The sequence below is a fragment of the Haemaphysalis longicornis genome, unplaced genomic scaffold (assembly GCF_048455015.1).
Source record: "Haemaphysalis longicornis isolate Haplotype H1 unplaced genomic scaffold, Haemaphysalis longicornis Haplotype H1 scaffold_10, whole genome shotgun sequence".
NCBI classification, from domain to species: domain Eukaryota; kingdom Metazoa; phylum Arthropoda; class Arachnida; order Ixodida; family Ixodidae; genus Haemaphysalis; species Haemaphysalis longicornis.
The window spans coordinates 128,748,354-128,761,697 of NW_027526204.1; the positions used below are offsets into that span (position 1 = coordinate 128,748,354).

General features: G+C 48.4%; 1 protein-coding gene across 3 annotated transcripts; it reads left to right on the forward strand.

Annotated features, from left to right (window-relative positions):
* The first annotated feature begins 7 nt into the window (after positions 1-7).
* On the forward strand, positions 8-13,035 carry LOC144159307 (nuclear transcription factor Y subunit gamma-like). 3 transcript variants are annotated; one of them, XM_077690711.1, is made up of 12 exons: positions 321-509; positions 1,212-1,244; positions 2,088-2,201; positions 3,807-3,878; positions 3,979-4,092; positions 4,767-4,904; positions 7,027-7,137; positions 7,308-7,406; positions 8,692-8,754; positions 11,018-11,137; positions 11,972-12,109; positions 12,703-13,035. In XM_077690711.1, the coding sequence occupies exons 1-12, from the start codon at positions 489-491 to the stop codon at positions 12,850-12,852; spliced, it is 1,173 nt and encodes a 390-aa protein (XP_077546837.1). In that variant the 5' UTR covers positions 321-488; the 3' UTR covers positions 12,853-13,035. The 3 variants fall into 3 exon arrangements, with proteins under 3 accessions (XP_077546840.1, XP_077546837.1, XP_077546838.1); XM_077690712.1 differs by having other exon boundaries at positions 7,054-7,137; XM_077690714.1 differs by lacking the exons at positions 321-509; positions 1,212-1,244 and adding an exon at positions 8-172.
* Positions 13,036-13,344: the final 309 nt, after the last annotated feature.

The following is a 13,344-nucleotide window of genomic DNA, read 5'->3' on the forward strand; positions in this document are numbered from 1 at the left end:
CAATCAGTAAACAAAGAAAACGCAAGCTCCACTAAACACGGCGATCGTATCGTCGCGTCAGTGTCGTTGACTGGTGCGAATTTCACTGCGTGGATGCGCGTCGGCAGCTGATACAATGTCGACGTGGAGCGCGCCGCGAGTTCGCCGGTGCTAGAACGAGCGCTCGATCGAGGTGAGTTGCCCGAAGAGGGGACGCAGCGCCTATGGTCGAGAACCCAGCCACTGAGTGCGTGCGGGCCGCTGTCGTCCTATCAACTTTGTCCAATGGGGCGGTCAGTACTCCTGTGATTGGCTTGGGCCCCGAAAGAAATGTTCCCCCGGAGGAACCGAGTGATTGGCCGCCGGCGGATTTGAAAACATAGCACGCGGCCGCTACTCGGGCACGCGCTACAAACGAATTCTTGTTCAGAGCGGCATTTCTGCCGAAACGGGCACCGTGGCCGAGTTGCTTCGCACTTAGGCCTAGACGCCTGCTGGCGGGTCGGCCGATGACTTCGCCGTTTATGGAGGTCCTGAACTCGGCTTCCGCGATAACGGTCGCGACTCAAAGCCACGCTGAGCTAGTTCGTAGTCAGCTGGGTCAGATCGAGTTGACCGGATCGCATGTGTGGCTCACGATTCCTCACCAGGCGGTCCACTTTTTCCGAAATCGCGTCGTTCGCCAAAAACTCTGCTAGCAGGATGCGGATAGGTCTAACCGTGGGATGTCTACCCCGCTGCAACGCTAGCAGGAGAAAATGCTGTAAAAATTCGTTTACAGACGCGTTCTTTAGCTTGCTTTTTCGAAGACAGGGAAACTGCGCTTACGCGCATTGAAAGGTGGGCGTCGAATGACATTTTCCCCATGCGCGCGTGTATCTGCTGGCTTTAAAATCATGTGACCCAAATCTCCAAATCCGCGTATGCATGAGGGAGTTAACGACGGATAAATGTTTGCATTTTTAGATTGGGCTAGGTTTCGATCGTGCTTACAATCCCGCCATCCGAAATTGGCTGCATTTTGTGGTAATATATGTTTTTTTTTTTTAATATATGTGATAGTTCAGAACGCGTGTTCTTTTTTTGTACTATTTTTTTTTTCGGGCACCTTTGTTTCGTTGCTGGCATATCACACATATATTTTCCATAATCATGACCGTTCACTTTAAACGTGCTGCTTGTCTAAGTCCACCCATTGCTTTTAATAGTAATGTACATTTGTACGCCTGCAGCAGGAAGATGCAGAGGCCTGTTGTAATGAACAGGTTGGTATACAATTTTTCCAAATTATTAGTTGCGCTATAAGGGAAAGAACTTCAGAAATGTGTCTACTCTTAAAGTTGCAGAAACGCTGTAAAAATGAGTCATTGCTCGTTAAGCCAAAAGTCGTAAACAGCCTGCCTTTAATATAAAATTTGTCTCGAACAAAGAGGTGGCTACTGTGCTCTAGAAGCAAGTGCATCCATGGTTGAAGGCAGGCCAGTTCAGGTGCTCAAAAAATTGAGACCGTTGAACAACAGGATCGCGACTAAATCATGATGAGCCTTTCACCGTCATATGTTGCAAATCCATATTCACGGCTAGAATTCAAGCTTCCAAATAATACATCCTTTAGAGCATTGCAAACGAACCAGGATGTATAATTTTGGAGGGGGTGAGAGTATATTTCATATTAATATGGTGCAAAAAAAATACGCGAACTCAAGCGCTCTGACAGAAACACTTATTGTGCTTAAAGAAAGACCAGGCAAAAACACAGCGAGATGAAGCCAGCACAAATCTGGTCAGCATTGAACTGCACACCCAGCAAGACTTCCCAGGTCCGTGCTGTTGACCGAGTCAAAGAAACTAAAAAGCTTGTAATTCCTTAGTTGTGGCGATTTGGAGAGTTCAGTACGTTTAAGTCGGGGATAATGGAAAGGATTTCACCATTATCAAGGCAACAAACAGAAGGTATCTCTGCTGCTTCTTTTCCGGTTTCCACGCATGTTTGGTGCTTGTTTGCATTTTTTTTTTCTCCATTGTGTGAAGCTTTTTAGTGAGTTTAAGGTGCTCAACTCTGATGTGCAGGATGTCTTTGAGCGCCTTGCCTTTCGCTCCCTATGCAGGCCAGCATGTCAGACTCTCAGGCCTACAACAATGCCTCCGGGCAATCGGAGGCCCACCAGGCGCTGGAGTTCTTCTGGCCACGCATCATGGAGGAGACGAGAAACCTCGGCCTGGTAAATACACACACCACTGCTGTATTATTTGTGTCTGGAAAGAATAGACGCAAGTTGTTCTGAGGGACAGTTTAGTTCTGAACTTTCAGAAAGGAAAGCTGAATGCCATGATGTATTTATAGCATTTGGTAAAGGAGATGGAATACTGTTGCAACAAAAGGGGCAAAAAACTGAGTGCAGTCAGCATGTGAAGTCGCAGTGTGTGTTTGCTTTCTTATCATCACAATTTGCTGCCTCCACCTTTTTCTTCCACACTTTTAAAGATGATAGTCTTTCTGGGGCTACTTAAATGCAGAAATTTTGGTCTGTCTGTGTCTGTCTGTCTGTGTCCGTGACTCGATTTAGCCACCCAGCCAAAGTGAAACAAAAGCTGCGCAATAGTCTTGTATACCCACAGCTAAATGTAAACTTTTAAGTTAGGTGTCAATGTTCATACTTGTCGACATTGTTGAACAAGAACAAGGTATTACGCAAATATAAAACAAAATCAATACATAAGTGATGTTTGCAGTGTTCCTTTATTAAAACATTCGTGGATGTTTGGTTTTTGAGATAGCAAATGAAATACTACATCAACTGTAGAAAACCGTTGCCTGCAGTTGCCCGCGCTGCTTTATTTAGTTCATTTACAGCCAGCGCAGCTCCTGGCAGCATTTAAGAAATCAAACAGCAATGGCAACGAAAGGTTCCACTAGATAAGTTTTACGTTCTGCTTGGAACGCTCGTGGAGTACGGCGACATGGTTCTATAAAAGTTGTAGTACCTTGATTCACGCCTGTCTCCACTCTACGGCAGCACTGGCATCGAGGCACTCGACTTGGAGCAATGGAACGCAATAAATTTAAATTGACTTGAGCAAACTTCTAGCGTGTTATCTTGGGAGGAACAGCATGAGAGGTGAGCGGGAAAGCAAAGGGAGGCATTTACTTGCCACGGGTGCCAGTCAACTATCGCCTTTCGTTGACATTTGCAATGAAAGGAGCAGATACGCACAATTTTTCTTTTTTTTAGAGCAGTGGCGAAAACTTCTTGCCACAAATGCGTGTCGCACCCCTCTTTCCCACCCTCTGAATTTCCCCCTTAAGCAATACTTGATGCTACAGTGCAACTGGAAGTGTGCATTTCATGCACCAGTGCCCTGTTGGAGAGCACCACTGAGCTCTTGCTTGCAAAGAGTAGATCTTCAACCAGTTCTTCGTTCCAATAAACAAAAAAAAAAATGTTGGAGTCACGTCAGGGAAGTTCCTAAAGTTAGTGCTAAAAAAAATTAATCGGCGCTAAAACAGGGACGAAGAAGAAACACGTAACACACAACACGGTGCCGAACTTCCAACCAGAATTTATTGAAAAAAGATTGTTTCTTCTTCGTCCCTGTTTTAGCGCCGATTAATTTTTTTTAGCAGTATGTACCAACTCGCCCAGATCAAGCTTTTGTTACTTAAAGTTAGTGCAATTTTACATGCAGCAAGCATGAAAAAAACTTGTTGTGAGCAGGGACGCAAGCAAAAAAGATATATATATGTATATATTTTGTTGTTTGAAACAGAACTGAAGGCAAATCGTTTTGCGTCTTTTTTTTTTTGTTTGTTTTGTTTTGTTTTCCAGAACGAGTTTAAAAACCAAGAACTGCCACTGGCTCGCATCAAGAAGATCATGAAGCTGGACGAAGACGTGAAGGTGAGGTGTTGCAGCTCAGATATGTCCTCGTCCATTGGCTTGTACCGGCTTGTATCGGCTTGTGGCGAACTCGCCGCTCGGTGCTGTTGTTCTGCCACAGATGATCAGCGCCGAGGCACCCGTGCTGTTTGCGAGGGCTGCGGAAATCTTCATCACCGAACTCTCACTGCGCGCTTGGGTGCACACGGAGGACAACAAAAGACGCACACTGCAGGTAGGCTGCTCCGATGACAGAAGTTTACTTTTGGCCTTCTATGCAGTATGCCCCTTTAGAAGGAATTGTTTAAAAAGGTCTCCTGGCAACGCCAGGGGAAAAGGCCTACCATATGCAGAGGACGCAAAGTCAACAGTAGCTGGCAAGGTGTAGGCTATGTGACTTCCTTGGTCAGTTCTGTTCTGTTTGCCGCTTATTGACGTGCCAGTTTTACTGCGATTCCCGAAGCAAGAGAGGTTTTATTGTTATCTATATCTGAGTCTGCCAGGTACATTACCATGTAGACAATGCCGTGACGTGGCTTTGAAGGAAGCTTTCTTTTCTTTTTCGAGGGTGTCGGAAGCAGCATACAAACATGTGATATTGACAGCCGCCGGCACTTTCATGAAACTGTGTGTAATGCGTATTGCATGGTGATATTGTTGAGAAAGAATGCAAGTGCCTAAATCCTTCTTTTCAGACATCTCTTTGTGTCTGACCTGATTATTACTGGGCATAGGTTAGCCTGCTTAGAGGTTTTAACGTTGCATTTGTGTCGGCCCTTGTTTAAATGTGTCGCGATTGCATGCCATTCAAGGAAAGTAAACTGTGGAACGGGCTTAGTGGAACGTTTTTCCGTAAAACGGACCCAGCTTGTTGCGACCTAACTCTTAGCACTGTGTGTGCCAACGCAGAGGAACGACATTGCCATGGCGATAACCAAGTACGACCAGTTCGACTTCCTCATCGACATCGTACCGAGGGACGAGCTCAAGCCGACTGCCAAGCGGACGGAAGAGACTGTGCGAACAGCCAGCATGCCTGCCGACCAGGTCAGTCTCTGGACAGAAGTCTGACAAGACAGTTGTCACATGAAAGCTTAGGTGACGCTGCCTTAAAGGTACACTGAAGTGATTTGTAAACATTGCGGGATTACTAGCACAAATTGTAGTCCGGAGTCCACAGATCTATGTTTCGACCACTCTGAGTGCGTTTACGCGAATTTATTTAGTAGGAAAATCAATTGGGAAATGCTGTCCTCCTCTCTGCATCCTCGCCCGTTTTCTGCGGCGTTTTCGTGTGACGTCAGGAGGAGATGACTTGGCTTGACTGCGCTACAGAGTCGGTCGGCGCAGCGTTTTGTCCGCCGGCTGCAGACCGGTCGTCGCAGTTCGTTCGCTCAGTTGAAACTAAGCCATGACCTGTTTGTGAATGGAAGAATGTGAGTTTCTTTAGTTTGTTGGTTTGTACACTGTATCAAGCTCCAAGTCTAGGTCGCTCCACACAAGCACACATGCGACGCTTCGCTGACTGGTACGCTAGTAGAAAATCTAAGGCCACTTGAAGGCAGGAGAAGAGTCAGCGAAGTCAATATAGGTACCAAGGAAATAAAATAACTGATACTTTTACCGTACAGCGTAAAACTAGGGAGCAGGAAGCATATTTTTTGCGCTGAGTGAACAAGCACAGCGGTCAGCAGCACGACCACACATCTGCGTACGTTTTTCTCTAAGAAATGCAATTGCTAGACGTGAGATATTGTGGAAATTTGGGGGACGCTTACCGCACGAGCGCTGTACAACAAATAGTCACCTAAGCTGCTTGAAACGGTAAAACTGAATAGAAGTGTAAACTGGTTATGTATTATATACCTTATGTTTGCAACCTTAGGCAGCGCTGGTCCGTAGCCAAGTGGTGTGGAGCGCTAGGTATGCTATTTTCCAAGTCACAAGTTCGAATTCCCGAGGGAACCTTCTTCTTCTTTCTTTCTTTTTTTTTTTTTCTTTTTTTCAGCCAATGTTTTATATACGGAGTTCACCATTTTTGGGTGGTAACGTTTACTTTTCCAGGAATGAGTTCACAGAAAGCGCGCAGGCTGACACTGACGTGCTAGTGAGTTCTCATTGGTGTGCTGTTGCCATAAGCATCGACTGCTTGCGGGCAGTGGGCACAGGCCAAAATCGGCGCACCCTTGGCCTGGTGCGAACACGCTTTTTACGATACAGGCATGAGTGAGGCAAGCTCCAAATATGGGGGAAAAGCGCATGGCATTTGAGCGTCTGCGGGGACGCGGAGGGCGTTCATGCACTGCGTAGGCCTCGGCTAGTGATTGCTACAATTCCAAGCCGTCCTGGGAGGCTTATCTTAAGCATTTTACAGCCGACAACATGGCAGAAGCGTGGTACAGCGATTACTGAGATATCGAGAATGCACATCCAACGATGCCGTTGGATGTCAAGCATGTTGTTTTACAAAACCGAAACCGAAACTTGTTTGAATGCTAATCTTGGACATCGTCCAGTCACGGTGCATCTCCTCCCGTCGTCACAGCCTTGGCCGCCGCAGACCACACATGGTAGTTTTTCTTCTTTCGCGCTTTATAAAATAATTACCGACTTATCAACCGGATAAACGATGAAAAGTGTGTTAATTTGAGCCAGTCTACGCAGTGCAAGCAAAAACGGGAGCTTGACAAATTCACTTCAGTGTCCCTTTAAATGTTTTCTTTTCTTATTTGTTTGTTATGGAAGACATATTATATTCATTATCATAATTTTTTGCTTTAAACGCTCTGCACAGGGAATTCAGAGCAGCTTGATAACCAATGCAGTGTTGTAAACCAGGTTATTCAGGTTCATGGATATCGAATGCATATTTAAAATTTGTTAGGTGAATTTGTTAGGTGCCAGCGTGCTCTTTTTAAATGTGGGTAAATTTGTTCCAGTCGACGCAGGCCGCTTGATGTTTGGTGAGCAAGTGCCTATACTTCCTGTATCCACCGGCCATGATGTCGCAATTTTCACTGCCCAAATGTCCAGTTTTGGTGGCAGAATCATAGCAGGTATTTCAAAGGGCAGCAGGTTCGTTGGGAAGTTGTCGCGAACATGTGCTGTGCAGCAGTGTGTTTCCCGTGCAAATGCTGGAGCATGGCTCATGGTGAAGGCTTGCTCTCAGGAGCCGTCTTTTTCCGTCGGAACCCAGGTCCAGTACTACTTCCAGCTAGCCCAGCAACACCAGGCAGCTCTCCAGCAACAGCAGCAGCAGCCAGCAGCACAACAGCAACAGGTTAGTAAGAAAGAGAAGAGAAAGGAAAAAATGCGGGAAATTTGAATTCGTCTCATTGCATCACTTTGTAGGACACATTTTGGGGTTTGCCACAGAGTGCTGGCATTAATGTGCCCCCTTAAAACAGTGCCAAGGCCTGAATGCCGTTGTCGTATTTTTCGTCGTCCCAGATCCAGATTGTGCAGGCATCCGGTGCCAGCCCGCAGACCCTGACAGTCCAGAATGCGGGCCAGTCTTTCTCCATGCCGTCCGTTCTGCAGGTGCAGCAGGTGAGATGGGGCGGCTTTGCTGCCCCCATTGTTGGTTTAGGCTGGTAGATCAAAGAGTGCAGCAGTGTGATTCAACCAAAATACATTCCCACGTGTGCCAGGACCTTCAAAACCTCGGCCAGCTGCTGGTTCTGGGCGCCGTGTGGGGTGGCGCCCCACACGGCAGTCCAGCATTGCAGCGTAACACAGAGGCTTCGAAAGCCAAGCGGTTTACATAGGGCCTCCTCGATTTACCAGTCCTGGACGGTCCGCGGGCAGTCCGAGGACTGCGTCCGGACCAGAGGTCCCATAGGAATACATGGGAAAATCGAGCGCCGGAGCGCGTCTCGGGCAGTCCGCGGACGATCCGGGACAGATAATTGAGGAGGCCCATAGTCATAAGCGTTCGAAACTCGTGAACCACTGGTGCTTGTCATAAATCTCCCCGTTGTTTAGCGCAAAGAAAACTGCAGGTACTTTTGAGGCAACATATACATAATTAATTGGCGGTGCAACGCCGGCACAAGCGGGAGGAAAAGCAAGCACAAAAAGAACAGAAATCCCGCTGGTGCAGTTTCAGGCAGAGGGTGTGCGAGCACTGTGAAGGTGGGAAATTTGAATTGCATTACGTGGTAGCAGTGAGCGGATAACGGCGCTACAGCCCACTATGGCAAATCTCTGCTCTGCACTTCCGACAGCTTTCACGTTGACTGGAACGGCTTTAATTTTTTTGTCTTCACCCCACTGATATCTTTTAGTGAACACTGTCAGTTGAGGACCATTTGTGATGCTCCGTTTGTATCTCTGAGTAGGGGGTACGTAGAAAGGGAAAGAGCAAAAATACTTTATTTCTTAAAAGTCTCGGTATAGAGCGCAATCACCGACGGCCGCAGCTTGCCGGTGACCTGAGCCGCTCGTTCCTTTAGGCTTTTCTGAACCTGCACGTCTGAGCTGCCCAGCGCCTCCTCCCAGTGCTTGCCATTGGGTGTTACGGGAAATGGGTTTTCAGGACAGTACCGTACAACATGAGCGATGGTGTCCTGTGCATTACGTGCAGGGCAATTGGGTGAGGGGTAGTGCGACATGGCAGTATGGAGGTATGACGACTGCTAAGCATCATCAATTCAATGATGACGTCGTACGCGGACTTGCGCCCGCACACTGGCGCCCTCCACATCTGCGTGCGTTTCAGACAGACTCTGAAGTTACCTTAGCCTTTCTTAAAAGAGTAGCGTTTGTCTTCTTCAATGTGTGCTACCTTTCCGTCATGTGTTCCCTCACCCGTTCCCTCGTCCCGCTGCTCCAGGTCAGCACGGCAGAGCAGCAGCAGCAAGCTCAGCAACAGCAGCAGCAGCAAATTCAGCTTCAGGTGAGAGACCCTGTTTTAAGAGGCTTGCATGTCTCGCAGGCGACTCAGTCGGTTCGAAAGTGTTGATGCTGAGCGTTTTTTTTTTTTTTTGGCACTCTTCAGTGCACACGAGTGAACAGTGCCAACTCTGTTTTCTCGGGCAGGCTGCATGCGCATTTAGTTATGGAATGATAGATATATAATAAAGTAGCTGTAGTACAGTCGGGCCCTATTTGTCATGGACACAAACTTCTTCTGGACTGTGGTTCCCTAATGAATAAAGGCACATTCCCACTGGCGATGCGCCTCGTCGCGCGACGAAAAGCGACGAGCCGGCCGTCGCTTTTCGGCGTTTTGCGACGGCGGAGCCGATCGCTCTCGGTCCGAATTCCCTCGTCGCGCGACGGCCCCGCAAAACCGGTAAGCCAATCATGGCCGCGGAGTAGGCTGACGTAGCCGGAAACGAAACGTTTCTTTACATCCGGTATGCAAACGCTGCGGGCGGGCAGGCGAGGACGAGCTGCCGCCGCCACCGCCGCTGGCTCGCTCGGCCAGGCGGCCAGGCGCTTGGCCCGCTATCGCTGTACCCGCCGGGTCGGGCCGGCAAGCAACTTTCCGTGTGCATCGGTTGTTTGGTCAGTGGCTTCAGCGTTGGCGTGCACTAATCAACGAATAGCGTGGAACTCATCAGTGTGGAGAAGCGTGTATGGATTGTAAAAGCAAGTAATCATCGTATAGAGCTAGGTGGACAGCGAGACGGTAGGTTGACTTGCAGCCTCATCGTTCTATCGGCGACTGGTAAACACGCGTAGAGTTCGGTGGCGTCAGAACTTTGCGCCTGTGAAAAGAAGCGACATTTGTGGGCCGTGATGCGGGTGTTGTGGCGTGAAAGCAAGCGTGTGCATTTCTTCGTGCAATAATATGTTGAAAAGAGCCTTCTTGAGTTTGTTATTTTCTGCTCCTCCCGAAACCCGCAAATGTTTTCATTATTGCTCCAGGTTAGTAGCATGTGTTTTAGTTTGATTTCCACCTGCTTTTGTCGCGTAACATCATTTTCTTTGACTGCGAATGGTTGACGCACCAACGAGGTCGTACAAGTCGGGAAGCAGCTGCGCTGAACGCAGTCGCATCATCGCTCATCGCAAGTGCGAACACCACCTCAAGGCCTCATCGCGCGACGCGCGCCGTCGCGCGACGAGACAAATCGCCAGTGGGAATGTGCCTTAAGTTCCGTGTGACTACAGTCGATTCTTGATAATTCAAAGTCACTTAATTGGAAGGAATGTGATTGCTGGTACTGCGAATTTTACGTGCAATCCAGTGGAAGAAAAAATGGTCGATAATTCGAAGCTAAAACCCATTACGTCGGTCAGTTGGAAGTTGTTTCGAATAAGAAGCATTGAGGTTGCTGTCCTTTCTCGATAAAATTTAATATTTTCAAGCGCTGGAAGTTCGGTTAATTGAAACTTATTCGCAGTCCCTGTGGACTTTGCATTAAGAGGAGTCGACTATATCAGGTTTGTTGCCAGTAGGCTCTTCGCGATTTTTAGCCGCACACGCGTTCAGTGGTTACGTTGAAGTGATTTCAGCTCCTGCTTTTCAACTTATACCCCAGCCACGCAGCAAATTTATTATCATTCCCACTGAATGTCATTTGCGATGGATAAAGATTTGCGTTGAGAAAATATTTTAGTAACCGCTTCAGTATTTGCGAAAACTGAGCGGAAAGAGCTTTGAATGCACTTTAAAAGCACAGTTGCAGCAACTTATTGAGCACGATTAAACACTGCCGTCGCACCAGCTTGGAGCATATAAACACAAACGTGGCGACTGGTGCCTACCACACCAGCTGAGGCTGGTTTGGTAGCGAAACTAGCAGTTTTCCTTTTTTACAACTCTATTCGGCTTGTTTCATATGAATAAATAAATTGCTAAAAATTATACACATGAAAATATAGTACTACAAACCCTTCAGCCATCCGTTTTGGGTGGGCATTCCCACAGAGTCTTTGGTGTCGAGATAATACCGCATTTGCTGGCAGAACACAGTGGAATGGGTTCCGCAGACTTATTAGATCCGTAATATCATTTCGATCGGATGTCATTACATTTTCTCGTGCGGCAACAAACAAATGTCATTTTGAACGAAGGACATTCGATGCGAATGACATCAAAGGTTGCCGTGTGGCAGGGGTATTATTTATACCCAGGTCTTTGTGAGGCGACAGCGCAGTAGTATACACACGTCCTCTCGTCTCTCACTCCCCCGCTTTCTTGTGTTCAGCCGCAGCCGCAGGTGGTTCAGCTGCAGCAGCCGGTGCAGACTCAGCAAGTGGCTCAACAGGGGGGCATCCAGATCGTGCAGCAGGTCATCAACAGCAATGGGGAGATCCAGCAGATACCCGTGCGTGGCTGCCCTCCTCTTCCTCCCCTCTCTCTCTCTCTCTTTACTCCTCATTTCACATTGCAGAAAAGGGGGAAATGGTGATACAACAAACAAGCTTTTGGCCAGTTAAGGTCTTGGTGTCCTCTCTTGTCTCGCAATTGTAGAAGAACGTGCCTGTTGAAACCACCGTGAATACGTTATCAGTGAAAGCTTGCTCTTCCATTATGTGGTGCCGTGCTGAGCAGCTTGCTACGCACGTCGTGGCTTGGGGGTCTCTGTGAAGTGCAAGATTATTGCATTGCAAACTTTATATGGAACAGGACAGTCTGACAAAACCCTGCCAGCATATTTTACACAGTTGACAGTTCGCAAAGACTGAGACCGTGCTAGAAATGTCAGTATTGAGTTGTTAAAGCAAAAAGATTTCTAAGAGGAACCAATGGTGTCCTGTTGGAAAATTGATGCATTTTCCTGTGGAACCGTTGGTCGACCTAAATGCTCTGATAAGATCTGTGGACACACGGCGCGTGCGTGAAACCGGCTTCCATTGTCTTAAAAATGGTTACTTGATAACCGCGAAAAAAGAACGCTTCTAGATGAGACAACAAATGCATTGATCATGAAGGAGGAGTACAATAGTGCACCTTTATCTCGTAAACCACGTATCAGTGTACATTTATATTGTTCGTTGATGTCTACTTAGTGGGCGAAAAGTCGTCGCATGGTTTGTTCTCTATTATTTGGGCACTTTCAAAGCTTTCACACACTTCTCTCAACTAGGAAGGGATGGCGAAGTTTTGACTCTTGTCCGTGGTGGCCTGAGCCTTTCTCGTCGTCCCCCGTTGGGTGCAGATCCAGCTGACGCCGGCACAGCTGCAGCTGATCAGGATGCAGATGCAGGGGCAGAGCACAGGCCAGCCCATCATCATCCAGACCGCTCCCATCCAGCAGGCCGCACCACAGCCCCCACCCCCTCCACAGCAGCCACAGGTAGTAGTAAGCGTGAAACGCATGGCACGTTTTTGCACGCGTCTGTGTTGCTAGTGCGATTTTTTCACACCCACTTCGACGATTCCGTGCTCGCGGCAGCTTCTGCTTCACTCAGAAAATGACGCACGTCACGCACAGCAGTGGGAGGAGCCTGACGACTTGCGCCAATGGGGAGGCGCGTGCCTCATGGTGGCAGTTTCGAAGCAGTCGAGACAGCCGGCTGGCTCCGTCAGAGGCTTACCGCCCCCACAGATATTGGATGGGCGCTTTCACTAGCGGCGCAGATGATGTTTTATAGTACCATTTTCGCCCACGTTATAACCTCCTTTACCGCACAAGCAACTTCGTGTGGGCCCTGAGCGGCATTTTAGATAGCGCTTAGAAGCAGTCGCTCAAGCTCCCCACACCACTTCGTGGCCGAAGCCGCCACTGGCCACACCGCGCGCATCGTGCGGGTGGTTCCGCGTCAGCGTCAGTGGGCCTGTGGCGTGCGCGGCACGTTTTGCGGTTCACGCTTTACAGGACAGGACTGTGACGTACTGAGCGCGCATTCTACGAGTGACGTGTTCTTTGTTTCTTCCCTTGTACAACAGACGTTGTACCAGATCCAGCAGTCCCCAGGCCAGCCAGCGTCGGTGTTTCTGGCCCCGGCCGGGGCAGTGACGGGCAACCCCCAGGCCACCGTGCAGATCCAGACCCAGCAGGAAGCGCAGGCCTCCGAAGAGGACAGCACGGACCAGTGAGAAGGGCGAGCGGGAGGAGAAGGCGCTCCATCCACCCCATTGTTGTAAAGGCATATCCCTCTGTACAGACCCCTCCCTCCTACCACCACCGGCCTTTCTCTTTTGTAGCACGCCCACTTGTTTTGCGCAATAAAACGAGAGCAAGTGGTGCCACCATCATCCCCACCACCTTGCAGAACTCTGCGTCTGGAACGTCTCTTCGCCTGGCCTTCTGCCGCCACGGTGGCTGTGGATGTGCTTACACAGTGTCTCGCTTATGTAAGGACTTCATCGTTTGAGTTAAGCTTCCGTCTTCACAGTTTAAAAAAAAAGAAAAGGCCCCAAATCTACACTTTGAATGCAGTTGGACAGCGAAACCAAACGTGTGCAGGATGGGAAACAAAATTGACCGTGGTGCACTTCAAACGAGTCTAAAAAACTGAACTTGAATGCAATTTAATGTATTTCCGAGCTAATTAGCTATGGTTTTATCTGAACAGGCACGAAGCTGTC

What these genes read in the sequence shown, in the direction of transcription:
- LOC144159307 (XM_077690711.1), top strand. Translation starts at nt 489, where the DNA reads ATGACTTCGCCGTTTATGGAG. An exon ending in ACAAAAGACGCACACTGCAG is followed by an intron (nt 4,093 to 4,766) that starts GTAGGCTGCTCC and finishes GTGCCAACGCAG; the next exon opens with AGGAACGACATTGCCATGGC. An exon ending in CCCCTCCACAGCAGCCACAG is followed by an intron (nt 12,110 to 12,702) that starts GTAGTAGTAAGC and finishes CTTGTACAACAG; the next exon opens with ACGTTGTACCAGATCCAGCA.